General features: G+C 46.4%; 1 protein-coding gene across 1 annotated transcript in view; it reads left to right on the top strand.

Moving 5' to 3' along the window:
* Window positions 1–6,458: 6,458 nt before the first annotated feature.
* OTOP1 (otopetrin 1) overlaps window positions 6,459–16,126 on the top strand; it is a 31,413-nt gene continuing 21,745 nt past the window's right edge. Inside the window, exon 1 of the mRNA XM_053256630.1 lies at window positions 6,459–7,083. Within this exon, the coding sequence (XP_053112605.1) occupies window positions 6,639–7,083 (445 nt within the window). The 5' untranslated portion in view covers window positions 6,459–6,638. The remainder of the gene's footprint in view (window positions 7,084–16,126) is intronic.

Genomic DNA, 16,126 nt, shown 5'->3' with positions numbered 1-16,126 from the left:
ATTACACATGGGCAAATGCATTAGCACGATATTATAAAAAACAAGTCCTGGTAAGAACTAATCCATCTGCTTTCCTTTCACTATAATCTTAATTGATAATTACCATCCTCACAAGTTAGCCCACTTGCACCTCAAATGTTCATGTGTCTGCCATCTTGAACTGGGGTGGATGACATCATTACAAGCTACACCACTGAGGTATTCCTATGTGTCACTCACTACAACTGTACCAAATTTGGTTCAAATCAGACGGTCCACAAGTTAGCCCAATTGTGTCTCAAATGTTCACATACTGGCATCTTAAATGAGGGTGGATGACATAACAAACTATGCCACTGAAGTCTCCCTACAGCTGGAGCAAATTTGGTTCACATTGGTTAGGCTGTTCACAGGTTAGCCCGCTTCTGCCTCAAATGTCTATGCATCCACCATCTTGAATGAGGGTGGATGGTATCACAAACTATGCTGTTGAGGTGTTATGTGTCCCTACAACTGTACCCAATTTGGTTTATATTGGTCCAACATTGCGCAGTTGATAGTGGGTGACACACGGACACACACAGAATGTTGGGTGATCTCATAAGTTTACTTTCCTTAAGGAAAGTAGGCTAAAAATAGTTGTTGCTAGTCAGAAGCTTTCAACTTGAGTATAATAATGATAGCTGAGAAGGAAAGGTTGTGCCTTACTATTGCCATATCCCACACAGTATGAGATGATGCGTTTCAGTACCTTCCTGTATTGCTGCTCCCCAATATAGGAGTTTCCCAAATTCTAGGAAACACCAGTGGGTATTCGAACCAACAGCCTCCTGCTCTCTAGGCAGGTTGCTTCCCCACTACGCCATTAGGTGGCTTATCCATTTTATCTAGAAATTAAAGGTGTGTAGCTGTGTATTTGAACATGAAGGTTCTAGGGATGTGCACGAACCAGTTCGAAGGCCCTTTTAAGGGCCTCCGAACCGGTTTGAACCCTGGCCAGCTTGAAGGTTCAAGTCCCTAAAAACCCGTCGGGGCAGCAGCGTACCTCCCTGCCACCCTATGCTGATGTTTACTGGATGTACCCAGAAGTAGGAGCTGCGACTGTGTTGGGTGTGTGCAGTGTGCGCAGTCACAGCTCCTACTTCCACGTACATCCAGTAAATGTCTGGACAGGGCAACAGGGAGGTATGCTGCTGCCCTAATGAGCTTTTAGGGACTTGCGCGCCGGTGGGGTAAATGTGGCCGGGGTGGGGGAGGTATGTGCACCCACCCCGCCCTTAAAGCCACCCTCCCCTGCTGTTGAACCAGCCCCCGCGGGTTCCATGCACATCCCTAGAAGGTTCCTTTTGCTGGCATAGAAAACATCTATTAAAACACCTCTCCATTATTTTTTGCCTTTAGTGCTGCGGCATTGATATTTTCACTAAGAATGCTGCTCTGACCAAAATCTCTCTTCGGTAGTAAGAGCCAGGATTTTAGACTACACATTTGTGTGTGAATTAGGATCTCTCTCCCCCCCCCACCCCATCCCAATGTGCATTACTTTGTACTCGTTGAAGCTTATCTGTCATTCTGTTACTTGGTTTACAAACTCTGAATTGTTAGACTTATTGAAGATTTTTTTAAAAATAAAATCACAAAACCATTGAACTGAAGACCAGTTTTATTCGTCTGATGTATCAATGAGTAGATAAGAACAATGAGCATAAATAATCTTTTAAATAGATGAGCACTGCGAACAGGGTAGGACCTTTGACACCCTTAGGGAAGATGCTTTATCACACAAAAATAAGTCATAGCAATGGGAATCCATCACTTCCTTACTAGAAGATTGCATCATATTTGCCAGAAAAGGTATTTCACAAACATCACACTGGTCATTAAGCTGCTAATAAACACAAAGGGTAAAAATGTGTTAATCACATGTATATTTCAGTTTCCCTCCCCTTAACTACATAATGAACACTGTTATTTTTGCTTAATCATTTCTGAGAATGGAGAGGGGGGAATTACCCAGCATCTTTTGTGACACCCCAGAATGAATCAGCATGCTATCCTTCTTCCACCATGCTGCCATGATATTCTGGTAAATCCATAATCTTTCTCCATGTTTTTGTCTCAGAATTCACTCATCTTTTGCTTAGGAAATCATAAATCTTGAGAGGTCTTGTTTCAGATTTTACATTTGAATGTATGTTATATGTCCTCTCCCTTGAAGTGTGTATGGGGGTTACTGGTTTTGCACTACAAATGGAGAATTATGCTTCTGTGGGTTGCTTTTAGTCTTGTGGGATAAACTATCAGATAATCCAGAAACATTTAGGATTACAAATATCAATAACTTCATTTATTGTGCTCCCCCTGGTAATTTATTTTCCATATATACAAATAACAGTAGCATAAGGTATTCAGGTATTTCCCTAACGAGTTATTTGCTTGCCATTGGTATTCTCCTCCTCCTGTATGACTAACAGCTTTTATAGGGCGTAGACCAGGGGTATCAAACTGTGGCCCTCCAACTGTTGTTAGCCTAAAACTTCTATTATTCCCAGTCACAGTGGCCAGTAGCCAGGAATGATGGGAATTCTAGCCCAAGATCTGCAGGAGGGCTGCAGTTTGACACCCCTAGCCTAGATTCTTTCCACAGCTACCCACTTCCAAGTATTATATATTGCAACTCAGCAGCCAGCCAGCTCTTGACAAGACTCTCCTTCTTGGTAAATAGAGGGCTACTACGTCTGCCATGCAACAATGCTGTACATATATATATCAAGTACATATATACTGACTCAAAATAGGATGTAATTCAGTAAGTTTTACATCTTTCCTGATCCTTTGGAGTGGGGGGGGAGTCAAATTGGTGTTGAAATGCAGAATTGAATATGTACACAAACTTTTCTGCTCTAGTATGCCAAGAACTGTCATAGGGCAGCATTCTAGTCAGTTAGTCTAGTACAGGGGCATAACTATAATAGGGCAAGGGGAGACAGTTGTCTGGGGGCCCTCTGCCTTGGGGGCCCCCCAGAGGCAAGTCACATGACTGACTCCCTCAGCTGCACACCCGCCCGGGCTTCCTTCAGTTGTATTCATCCTCCAAAACTGATGTGAGTGTTAAGACCTGGAACTACCAGAACAGCATGTTTTTCTCTAGTACCATTAAATGACTTGCATCATCCACAATGTTTTTGTGTGTGTGTGTGTGTGTGTGTATGGATATGGGGGGCATTTTAAAATCTTTTCTCTGGGCCCACTACAACCTTGCTACGCCCCTGGTCTAGTATGTTGTTTCCACAATAATGAGAAATACCAAGAAATACTATTCATAGTAGTCATCACAGTAATTGCTAGTCTTCAAAAGGTAGATCTGATATGGAATGATTAATCTTGATTTTTCATTCAAGCTTATAAACACTGGCTGATACCCTAACTACAGTTGCACATGTCAAAAACTATTCCAAAAATGAAGTGGGAGGTAATTTCTGCAAGTTGCAATGTCCTGTAACCTATAAGGACCCACATATTTTCAGGAGGCACAGTGGACTACAGAGGGAAGGGGGAAATCAGCAAAAATTGCACCCCCACTGGATGTGCAGAACCTTTTTGGTGCATGCAATTAATCTGGATGCCAATCAGATTAGTCTGAACTCCCAGATGCTTGTCTTGGTTAATTAATAAATAAATCATAAATAAAAATAAATAATATAATAATTATAGTATATTTATTTAATTATAAATAATAAATTTAAATAAGAATGTGAGTCAGTTGGCTGTGTGGAAAGCAAATTGTCTGCAACCATAAAACCATAAGAACACTATTTGGGAGGCATTTATGCCTTCATAATAATATGGAGTTACCTATTTAGCTGGTTCACAGTTCCACTGTTATATCAGAAAACCTGCCTTGCCCAATCGCTACCAGCCCCTTCGGAAATGCTTGACTAACAAGCAGAAGGTTGCCGTTCGAATTCCTGCTGGTAACACCTATATCGCGCAGCAGCGGCATAGGAAGATGCTGATAGGCATCTTCTCATACTGTGCAGGAGAAGGCAATAGTAAACCCCTCCTGTATTCTACCAAAAGAAAACCGCAGGGTTCTGTGGGCTCTGGGAGTAAAAATTGACTTCATGGCACACTTTACCTTTACCTTCCTCTCCTAGATTCCATCAGCAGCCAGCCAGACAGCTTAGGAAAGGAAATGAGGCCAAAGCCCCAACTTTCCACCTTAGCAGGAAGGAGAAACTCTGGGCTGCTTTGAGTCATGTGTATATTTGGGCATCAGTATCAGTAAGAGCGATGGGTGGAGGTGAGGAGAGAAAATTAACCACAACAACCTTCTATCTCTTCTAGCCTGCCATCTTCCATTGCTGGGAATGTGTGAAGATTATCTGTCCAGTTAAGTAAAGCCTTTTTCACAGAGAGACAGGGCTAAGACATGATTTGTCCCCTGGCTGGATCTGGTGTGGCCCCCAAAGTTATTTCCTTTATGGCTGCTGGTGGTGATGCTGGTGGGTGGCAACTGAAGGAGTGAATTACTTTGGGGAGGAGAGAGGTTGAAGGCCACCTCCTTTGGTCTTAAAGTCTGTGGGAATGTTGGGCTGGACATGCAGGAAGGGGTCAAGCTGAAACAAGTTTTGATAAGAAGTTGGCTGCTCTCTTCTCAGATAAAGCTTGGAAAAATTGGACCTGTGATGAGAGGATGGACCTAATTCATTTTGGGGAGGGGGTGTCCCCAGGAGAAAATTGGTTGTCTGTGCCATATTTCACCATTTGGAGTGAGAATAAACTGGTGTGGAAAGGATTTACATGTTTGGATTGGTAGTACTGTTTTGCGTTTGTTGTCAGTATCCAGAGAGCCAAACAGCAGGGGAGGGAAAATGTCACAATTCTGAGCATTTGGGTTAGGGGGAGGTTTGGTGGGCTGTTCTTCCAGCTAGACATGCTGATTGCCATCATGCCATGACAATAACACATGAAGTCTTTAAATGCTCCTGCTAAATGCCAGATTGGTAAATGGGGGGGAAAATGGTCATCCAGTGTTTAATTCTGGATGAGTGAGCCAACATTGGTATGTATCACTGAGATCTGGCTGGACAAAGGATGGCCTAACTGACCAGGGGTGTGGCTGTCTGAGGCATCTGGTGGGCCACTGTGTGAAACAGGATGCTGGACTAGATGCGCCCTGGATCTGATCCAGCAGGGCTTTTCTTATGTTATTGAGCAGATGGGTTCAAAGAAACCAGCCCCTGCCCCCAGGCTCCTGAGGCTCCCCAGCTCCACCCCTCCCTATTTTCTTCATTATCTTCCTCATTCTGAAGGGCCACTGGGGAGAGGGGCAAACACGGGGCCCCTTTCCCCTAGCTATGCCCCTGTAACTGATCATTGTTAGAAACATAGGAAGCTGCCTTCTACCAAGCCAGCCCATTGGTCTATCTAGCTCTACACAGACTGGCAGCGGCTTCTCCACTGTTGCAGGCAGGATTCTCGTATACTTTGGTAGTTTGTTGGTTCAATAAAAAAATCTTGTCCTATTAAAAAAATAAATCTTGTCCTAACTTGGAGATGCCAGAAAGGGAACTTGGAGCCTTCTTTGTGCAAGCACACAGGTGCTCTTACCAGAGCAGCCCCATCCCCTAAGGTGAATATCTTGGTGCTCACATGTAGTTTCCTATTCAAATGTAACCAGGATGGACCCAGCTTAGCAAAGGGGACAATTCATATTGCTACCACAAGACCAGCTCTCCTGGTCTTGTTATGTTCAAGATTCTCCGTTCAGCAACAGACTAGACTTGAGGGTTAGGGAGGAGGGTTCACTGTTGTCTAATGAGATTCCATCTCCCTTTCTGTGTATCCTATCCAGCAATTCTGATTTTTTGAGTAGTATTGGGGCTGTTGAGACAGAACAGGGGTTTTGTGGGTGTACTGCCCACCTAGCTACCTCGCTGTCCCGACTGATTTTGGAGGGGTATGGATGGTTCTTGTTTTGGGAATCTTCAGCATCTGTGCTGAGACCTCTTTGACCAGTGCAGCTCACAATTCCATACACAGCCTGCTGGGGGAAACTCGCTTCCTCCAAGACAAGGTGGGCAAAGGCAGGCAAGAGAGGCGGCTTGAGCGGAGAGTCTAAAGTGACGGAAACCCGATCCGTCCGCGCGCGCTCTGTGGCATCAGGACGTCTTCCAGCCCAGAGGACCACACATATAAATGCTACAAAAGAGACCAGTTCCCTGGTCCTAGTGAAAGCGGGAGCTGCTGAGGTGAACAGAGTCCTTGAAGTACAAGCGAGGCGCAGCAGCCTATCGGTTGAAAGCGGCTGTCTGGTCAGGAGAGAGGCGGACCGGCTCCGTTTGAAAGTCTGAAGCGCTGACTTTACACACGAGGGAGGCTTTGGTCCCGCGAGTTCAGCCCAGCGCAGAGCAAGAACAATCCCGGAGGTGACGAGGGAGAAGAGCAGCCGACGAGGGGGCAAAGTGGGGCTGACGGCTAGGCAGGAAGAAAGAAAAGGCGCGCACTGTCTTGGCTCTGGGAACAGTGACAGGTGTGAAGCGTTTCTCTCTCCCTCCGCGTGCCTTCGCACTGAGTAACTTGGGCTCCGCTGCACCTGTGTGGCTTCTTATCCCCGGCGCAGAGCGCATTCTTCAGCCCAGGCCAGCCAAGTCAAGATGGTCCTCGAAGGGAAGGCGAGCAGCCTCTCCGAGGCCACTCTGAGAAGCAAGAAGAGTCGCCTTAAGAAAAGCGCCAGCGCGGCAGCGGCGGACGAGTGGGAGCTGGAGAAGACAGACGAGGGGCCCCTGCCCTCGCCCTCGCAGCCCAAAGGGGATGGCGGCGGCGGCCGCTTGGCCTTCTTCATGGGCAGAGGCTATCCGCAGAAGAATGCGGAGATCCTGAGCAGTCAGTATGGCCTGCAGCTCTTCCTGGCGGGGCTCCTGTTGATGTTCTCTTGGGCGGTGCACGCGGTGGGCATCACCAAAAGCGCAGTCCTTTCTTACCTCATCACCCTCATGCTGCTCCAGATCTTGTGGATGGCATGGTACATCTGCCGCCTTAACGCGCAGAAGAGGCTTATCCAGGATAAAGATACGCACGCCGGCGCGCGGTGGCTGAAGTGTGAGTACAGCTGCCGTTCCCCCTCCCAGGCCGGCGGGCGGGACGGGGCTTAGCTGTCGCTTGGGCAAAAAGGGATCCGGAGTCCAAGTGGGCTGGCTGTGTTCGCCTGGAAGGATAACTGAGGAGGACGCCTTGGTCCGACCGACACCAGGCAGGCTGCAATGCGATGCACACTGCTTTCCTTCCTAGTAAATAGGTGTAGGAGCCCACTGCACTTCCAGTAATGGGTGGTGGAGGGATTTACTTCTGACAGCAGGACTATGCGATCTGTAAAACGATAAGATTGTGATCTGTAACACACAGATCTATGTGATCTGTAAAACGATCAGGTTCCCACCCCCCATTTTAATTCGTTCTTTAGCCGAGCAAGAAAAGCGCTTGAAATTAATTACAGATATTTCCGCGATGTAGCGCGATCCTGAGGCTGCAATCTTAGGCACAATTATGTGGGAGAAGTAAATCACTTTTAATACAATTGGTCTTACTACTGAGTAGAGATGCATAAAATTACACTGTAAAGGCATTTTTATTTGGAAGCCGGTCAAACTGGGCTCAATCCAGCCAAAGTGAAGCAATTACAAGTCCCATACCAGAAGTTAAGTATTAGGGCTGTGCACCAAGAAATCAACGGTATTAGTTCCAGTCTGATACCAATTAATTCGCATTGTGATGCTGATGCACAGGGTTTTAGTCATTGAATTGAGCTGATATATTGGACCATCGAGATTGGGGGTTTAGTGAATTCAAGAAGTGGACTCCTCTACCTTCGAACTGGAAATCGGTTGCCTTCCTGGCAGCCACAGTAGTGGTGTTTTAAAATGCCACCTTTCCCTCACTCCCTGCAATCACCCCACAAGGCCCCAGGGAAGAAAGGAATGACACATCATTCCTTTCCTGGGGCATTACTGGGGGGAAAATGGCTGCCCCATAATTACTGGGAGTGGCCTCTTTTTTCTTTCTTTCTTTCTTTCTTTCTTTCTTTCTTTCTTTCTTTCTTTCTTTTTTTTTTTGAATAATGCACTCAGGAAAGGATGCAAAGGAGTTGCATTGCTTCCTTCCCTGAGGCATTGTGTGCAGTGACTGCCACCACTCAGCTGCCCAGAAGGTAGCTAGCTGATTTCCAGTTAGAAGATAGAAAGAAGCCCACCAGTGCAGCTCAACACAGCAACAATACAATATTTTATTGTATCAAATGACAGGTAGGAACACATTTTTCATTGGATCATATTTGATGAAAAATTGTCTGATAAGGCTTACATTGTATTGGTTCTGATTATCAGCCTGAGATTATGCACAGCCCTAGTAAATATGTACTCAGCTATGCTGAAATCCATGGCACTTTGGTTGGATGGTGTCCACTGTATTCATTGTAACTTATTCCTATAAGAACAGAAGTTCATAAGCAAACATAAGATCAGGCTGCATGTGTGCTTAGAGTGCAGCACAGCAGTACTATTTTGTGCATGTTGGTGCTAATTGCTTCTTTAAAAGCAAGTATCATGTTATTTTATTCATTCATTCATTCATTCATTTTTATCCTGCTCATCCTCCAAGGAGCCCAGAGGTTGTGTACATGGTTGTGTTTATCCCCACAGCAACCCTGTGAAATAAGTTAGATTTAAATGGGATTTAGTCTGACATAAATAAGATTGAAATGTGCATAGGATTGCCGGCTGAAGCCTGATCCCATTCATGTTTACTCAGTTAGTCCTACTGATTTCAAGGAGTTTACGCTCAGTAAATGTGAATAGAATTTCAAAAGGGGAGATATTCTGTTGTTCTGGTCATTTTAGAATTGCTTTAGCCATATTTACACGTTATGTTCAACACAAATACAATCTGTGCATGGTATGCAAACACACAGATCTGTGCACACACATTTATACATGATGTTGAGTGTTCAAACAGCAGCACACTTCCTATCTGTACCCTGTATTTGAGGGACCTGTACACTTTTAAAATGAATGAATGCATGAATGTTTGTGTGAATGACTATTCACACAACCACACTCGTACATGTGTACACACATCTGAACACAAGTACCACATAATATCTGAATAGAGTTCAGGCCTGGCCCAAGGATTTCTGGTGCCCCAAGTGAAGCCTGGCTTTAGTGCTTCCTTTCATCTGAGCAGGCAGACAGTCCCCTTCGCCCACACACTTTCTCTCCTTGCCGCTCTTCCTGCATCTGCTGCTCCTGCCACTGCTGGGGCATCCGTGTTGCAACGGTGCATTTTAATGATGTTGCCATGCTACGACATCATTGGATGGAGAGCCAGCATGGTGTAGTGGTTAGAGTGCTGGACTAGGACCGGGGAGACCCGAGTTCAAATCCCCATTCAGCCATGAAACTAGCTGGGTGACTCTGGGCCAGTCACTTCTCTCTCAGCCTAACCTACTTCACAGGGTTGTTGTGAAAGAGAAACTCAGGTATGTAGTACACCGCTCTAGGCTCCTTGGAGGAAGAGCGGGATATAAATGTAAAAAAATTAAAATAAAATAAAAATAAATCATTATTTGCTGCCTGCCATGCAGGTAGGCTCTGCAGCAGGAGTGGCAGAGGCAGCCAGCAAAGTTACATTTCACTGTACATCTTACCCTAGTCTGAAGAACAGCAATTACTGAGATTCAAGAAATTGAAACAGAGACTTTTTCAAAGAGCAAGTGGTCGGGTGACGGGCATGGAGACCGTCTGCTTGCTAGCTCACTTTCCAGCTTATTTACCCACTTGCCTGACTGCTCAGATGATTGGAGGTGCCTGCCCTTGGAGGCAGAGGCACCCATGCAGGAGAAGGGTGGCTGCACCTTCTGACCCTGCTAAATGCTCTCCATGTTCTCCTTGTTGATGTGGCTGTCAGCAGTGGGGTGTCAGGCAGGCAAGTGCCCACCCCAATGGACTATACTTTTGGCTCATGGGGCAGCACGTGACTCAGGCCATCAGTGCGCCTCCCCACTTGATGCCCTAGCTGGCTGCCTAGTTCGCCTAGTGGACAGGCCAGCTCTGATAGGATTACTTAATTAGATGAAATATGGTTCTTGCTAAGAAGAGCTTCGTTAAGGGAGGGCAGGATGCCATCGTGCCTTATGGAGGCGGTGGTAAGACCTCTATTAAAAAAGCCCTCCCTTGATCCCTCCAACCTGGACAACTATAGACCTGTGTCTAACCTGCCCTTTTTGGGCAAGGTGATGGAGTGTGTGGTGGCGTCCCAGCTGCAGAGGGTCTTGGATGATATGGATTATCTGGACCCTTTTCAATCTGGCTTCTGCGCTGGGTATGGAACTGAGACTGCCTTGGTCACTCTAGTGGATGACCTATGCCGGGAACTAGACAGGGGGAGTGCGTCCCTGTTGGTTCTGCTGGACCTCTCGGCGGCATTCGATACCATCGACCATGGTATCCTTCTGGGCCGCCTCTCGAGTATGGGAATCGGAGGCACTGCATTGCAGTGGTTCTGCTCCTTTCTTGAGGGGAGGGTCCAGAAGGTGGTGCTGGGGGACTACTGCTCGGCCCCGTGGCCGTTGGCCTGTGGGGTCCTGCAGGGTTCGGTCTTGTCCCCCATGCTGTTTAACATCTACATGAAGCCGCTGGGAGAGGTCATCCGGGGATTTGGACTGAGTTGTCAGCAATATGCGGATGACACTCAGCTCTATCTCTACATGTCATCTGATCCTAGGGAGGCGGTGGATGTCCTGAATCGGGGGCTGGAGGCCGTGATGGGTTGGATGTGGGCTAACAGACTGAAATTGAATCTGGATAAGACGGAGGTACTGTTGGTCAGTAGGAGAGCCAATTGGGATGAGGAGATTTTACCGGTTCTGGATGGGGTTGCACTCCCCTTGAAGGAGCAAGTACGCAGCTTGGGGGTACTACTGGACCCGGCTCTGCTTTTGGAGGCTCAGGTGGAGGCGGTGGCCAGGGGTGCCTTTGCACGGCTTCGGCTGGTGCGCCAGTTGTATCCCTTTCTTGAGAAGGCAGATCTGGCCACGGTTACCCATGCCTTAGTCACGTCGCGGCTGGATTACTGTAACGCGCTCTACGTGGGGCTGCCCTTGAAGAATATCCGGAAACTACAGCTAGTGCAAAACACGGCAGCGAGGGTTCTATCCGGAGCTGCCCGTTGGGAACACATCAACCCCATTTTGAAAGAGCTGCACTGGCTGCCGGTTTGTTTCCGGGTCCAATTCAAGGTGCTGGTTTTGACCTTTAAAGCCCTAAACGGTTTGGGCCCGGGGTATTTGAGGGACCGCCTGCTCCCAAGGGTTGCTGCCCGCTTGACTGGGACATCTGGGGGGGCCCTGCTCCGGGTGCCAACAATGAGGGAGGCCCGGCTGTCGTGCACTCGAGACAGGGCCTTCTCTGTTGCTGCCCCTAGACTCTGGAATGCTCTCCCGGTGGCCATTCGTTCCTCAGACTCCATCACAGCTTTTAGAAAGCTTTTAAAGACTTGGCTTTTTACCCAGGCTTTTACATAATCGTCTTTTACTGCTGTTCTTGTGTGTTTTTATCTGTTGTCTTGTTTTTATGCCTGTTTTTAGCTTGATGTTTTTACTGCTTTTTACTGTATGTTTTTAATTTTTGTAAACCGCCTTGGGGCTTTCTTTTAACGAAAGGCGGTATAAAAATGTAAAAATAAATAAATAAGAGTTAGCTAGAAGTTCAGCTGTTTCCCACTTCTAAGATTTCTAGCAGGGTTTTGTTTACTCATCACTGCTCTCTGTTGCTGCCAGTTGTTGCTGTTTCAAGGTGTGGGGGCAAAGAAAGGTGTGTGTGTGTGTGTGTGTGTGTGTGTGTGTGTGTGTGTGTGTGTATGTATGCAGGGTTGGCTCAGGACATTTTGTTGCCTGAAACTGGTTGCCAAATGCTGCCTCTTACTGGCTGTTCCTGCTATGCCACTTCTGCTCTTTGCTGTTGTGATGGTAGGAAGTGATAATGTTGCTGCACCCAGCAATGGCAGCAGTCCTGGAGAAAAGAGAGGAACCAGAGGAGGAGGTGGGAAGAGGAGGAGGTATAGAGTTGGGACTACAGTGATGCTGCCCATAGTATTGGGCTGGCCAGAGTGGTGTTGATGGCGCTGTGGTTCTTCCAGCTGCAGTTGAGGTGAATGAATGGGGTGGATGGCTCTGAATTTTGCTGCTACCCCAAATTCAGTGCCTGAGGCAACACACTTCATTTTGCTACATGATCAGGCCAGCCTTGTGTGTGTATGTGAGAGAGAATGTGTATACATGTCTATGTGATAGAGGGAATAAATGAGTGAATGATGTGGGGAGAGAGTGGAATTGGGGCAAAAGGAGGGAGGGGAGCATCCTTCATCTCTTTGCCCTGTCCCTCTTTTCACACCCTGATTTGTTCATGAGTCAAATTTGTCTTATATTTACCCATGACCTTTCCCTACATAGGAATGCATCTGTGTGTCTCAGGGGCATAGAATGACAGTTTAAGTTGGTGGTACAGCAGAAGGTTTGAGCCATATGGCTCAAAACCAATGGCTGACATACAGATCAAGGATGAACTAGTGCAGCAAGAAACTCTCTAACAGCACTTCCCAACTAATTGCACTGGTACAGTGGTAAAGCAGCACTTTTTGACATCCTCTCTTTCCCCAGGAAGCCCTATGTTCCTGAGGGTTGCAGATGGAGAGTGGGCCAATTGGGAGTTATCCACCTCTTGACTCTTTTTATTCCTCTTTTTTTTGGAGTCCTTGCTGCCACCACCTCCTTGATACAACCCTAAAGAGGTATTAAGGAGGACCTAGGACTTTCAGGGTTTGTGCATTAGGAATAAGTGGCCTCTGAGGGTTGTACATAGTTTCCCCAACTACATAGTTTGGAAGATATATTTTATCTATCTATCTATCTATCTGTCTATCTATCTATCTATCTATCTGTCTATCTAACATATTTTTATACCGCCCAAAACTTATGTCTCTGTAGCGTCTCTCTAGTAAACATCCCTTTGTATTTTGGATTTCAGGGAAAACTGCATGAGCCAGACACAGATGTAGGTGGGCCAGATGTAGGGGGGACAGACACAGATGTAGGGGGTCAACTTTCTTCAGAGCATTCAAACACTATACTAAATGCACATGGTCAAAATAATTTTTTTAAACTTTAATTCAAGTTTAGTAATAAAGGATAAGGGGTAGATGAAAAGACTAGGCATATTAGAAAGTTAAAATCTTGCAAAATAACTTCAAGATTAGAATTGGGCTTACATGCCTAATTTGCAGGAACACTTACGGGTTGCAGTCTTTCTAGGCCAGCTTAACCAGGGAGGAACAAACAGGGCTGGCTACAGTTCACCAGAAAGAGAAGAAACGAGGGAGAGAAAGATATGACTTAACCAAAGTAGTAGTAGTGTAGTGATGGAGTAGTAGGTGTGGCCAAAGTTATTCTTACTTTGGAGATGACATCTCTTCGATTCACAAAGCACAGTTGCTGGAGGAGAATCAACCACATTGGTGTCTTAACTGATGGACAAGGCTCCTCACAACAGATTGTGAGGAGCTCAAAAAAGAGCTCTCCAAACTGGGTAAGTGGGCAACAAAATGGCAGATGTGGTTAAATTGTAGCAAGTATAAAGTGATGCATATTGGGGCAAAACCCTTCAACTTCACATATATGCTGATGAGATCTGAGCTGTCGGTGACTGACCAGGAGAGGGAATCTTGGGGTGGTGGTGGGCAGCTTGTTGAAAGTATCAACTCAATGTGCAGCAGCTGTGAAAAAAGCCAATTCCATGCTTGGAATCATTAGGAAGTGGATTGAATAATTAAAATACTAATATTATAATGACCTTATACAAAACTATGGTGCGGTCACATTTGGAGTACTGCATATAGTTCTGGTCACCACATCTTAAAAAGGTCATTGTAGAACTGGAAAAGGTACAGAAGAAGGCAACTAAGATGATCAGTGGCCTAGAGCACTTTCCTTATGAGGCAAGGCCTGGGGCTTTTTCGTTTAGAGAAAAGATGACTGAGGGGAGACAATATAGAGGTCTATAAAATCATGCATTGTGTGAAGAAAGTTGAAAGGGAGAAATTTTTCTCCCTTTTGCATAACACTAGAACTAGGGGTGATACCATGAAACTGATTGCCAAGAAATTGAGGACTGACAAAAGGAAGTACTTTTGCACACAACACATAACTACCTATGGAATTCTCTGCCACAACATGTGGTGACAGTCAACAGCCTGGATGGTTTTAAGAAGGGTTTAGATAAATTCATGGAGGACAGGTCTATCAAGGGCTATAGGCCACCTCCAGCCTATGATGCTTCTCATTACCAGTTGCAGGGAAGCAACAGCAGGAGAGAGGGCATGGCCTCAGCTCTCACCTGTGGGCTTCCCAGTGGCAACTGATGGCCACTGTGTGAAACAGGATGCTGGACTAGATTGGCATTGGCCCAGATCTGGCACGACTGCTCTTATGTTCTAAGGTCCTGGGGACTCTGGGTTTCCTGCTCACATCCCCAAACAAAAGGGCTGAAAGGTTAAAACATATTGGGTTTTGTACATATTGGCTTTTCGTCCATGAACTGAAAGAAATAAAAACAAACAAAAAGTCTGTTTGTATGTGGTTTTTGCAGGCAACACTATGTAAGCAGACAGGAGGCAGGCGGAGGGGTGCAGTGCAGCATTGGTAGTGCACAGTGACTGAAAGGTTGAAATTGGTAGTGCTCATATCTAGGATTGTCAGATTTTTCAATTGCACAAGACTTAGAAGCTTGAGGCTAGTATGCGTGTGCTAGACAAGGAGCTGTCCTGGACCAACCTGGCTGTCCTGTGTCTTGGAACAACCTGGCTGAGAAACCATAGGGCAGGGAGAAAAACTTGGGAGCTTCGCTGAAGCAGGAGGCATCTTGCATGGGTCAGTAGCTATCAGGCAATGTGACTATCCCCACAACAAGGAGAAATCGGGATAAGGGGCCCTAGCTTGGTTTCTCCAAGTTGTGTGCTGCAACAGGAGTTGTGTGGCTCCTGGCAGCAAGCCTCCAAAAATACCCCTCTCCTTAAATGAGGTTAGCAGAGCACACACTCCACTAAACCCATTTACCCGACCATGAGATGCCACGGTGAGGCTCTGCGCCATGGTGACTCAGAAGGAGACCCCTGATGGGTGGCTAAAACAAGCTCCCGGCCTTGGGGGTCTCCCCAGGATGCCCTGCACAGTGAATCCTGGGACTTCTGGGGGCTGGGCGGCCCCTGATCCCTGCAGGTTCTACCAGCTCCATGATGGAGCTGGTAATTGTGTCGGCTCCACAGGTGCTCGTGTGCGGGGAGAATGGGCTTGGCCCCCTCTCCCCGCCTAACCCCTTCTGGTTCTCCACACTGTTCATGTGGAGAGCCTCAACATGTTTGGTATCAGAGAAAGTGTGAGTTCTGCAGGACCTGGGAGAGCTCCCAGAGAGCCTGCAAGCAAGCCCGAAGTGGCTTCTCTGTTTCTCTGCTTAGCTGAGCTCCTAAATAGAGAAGCAGGCCTGCAGGGTGTGCAAGCGCTGCCTCTTAGCCTAAAGCTTGCAGGAATGAAAAGGAGCAGGGTCCTAACTTGGGCTTTCTACTCCAGTGTTGTAAGTGGCCTCCAAGTTTACCTCTAACTCCTCTTGGGCACTTGTAATATTGGTGTGGTGGTGCTCCCAACTTGTTTGTGGATTTTATTGTATGATTTGGGGGCGGGGGCAAGCCACTCTGGAACTGATTGCTATAGAGAAGCATAGCCTAGAAATGCAAAAAATAAACCAAAGTCCTGCCTTCATGGTGGTCAGGAGTTTTATCTCTGATTAGTCCACAGAATGTGGTTCCCTGGATTGGTCGAAATTCCCTGATCTGTTTATTGTGGTGGTTTATGCGACTGGCCTTACATATAATTGCTGCCACATGGAATGATGTAAATAGCCTCAATTTAATACCTGCATGTAACAGGTATTAACTATTAACACCCTTAAGTTAATAGTTAATACCTGTTACATACAGGTATTAAATTGAGGCTTAATTGTGGATTAAGGGTTTTTAATTTCCTAGTGCCAAACCTAATATGGAA

The sequence above is a fragment of the Hemicordylus capensis genome, chromosome 5, assembly GCF_027244095.1.
Source record: "Hemicordylus capensis ecotype Gifberg chromosome 5, rHemCap1.1.pri, whole genome shotgun sequence".
Taxonomy (NCBI): Eukaryota; Metazoa; Chordata; class Lepidosauria; order Squamata; family Cordylidae; genus Hemicordylus; species Hemicordylus capensis.
Note: the sequence above shows the minus strand (reverse complement) of the source record. Positions and strands in the feature narration are given on the sequence as shown.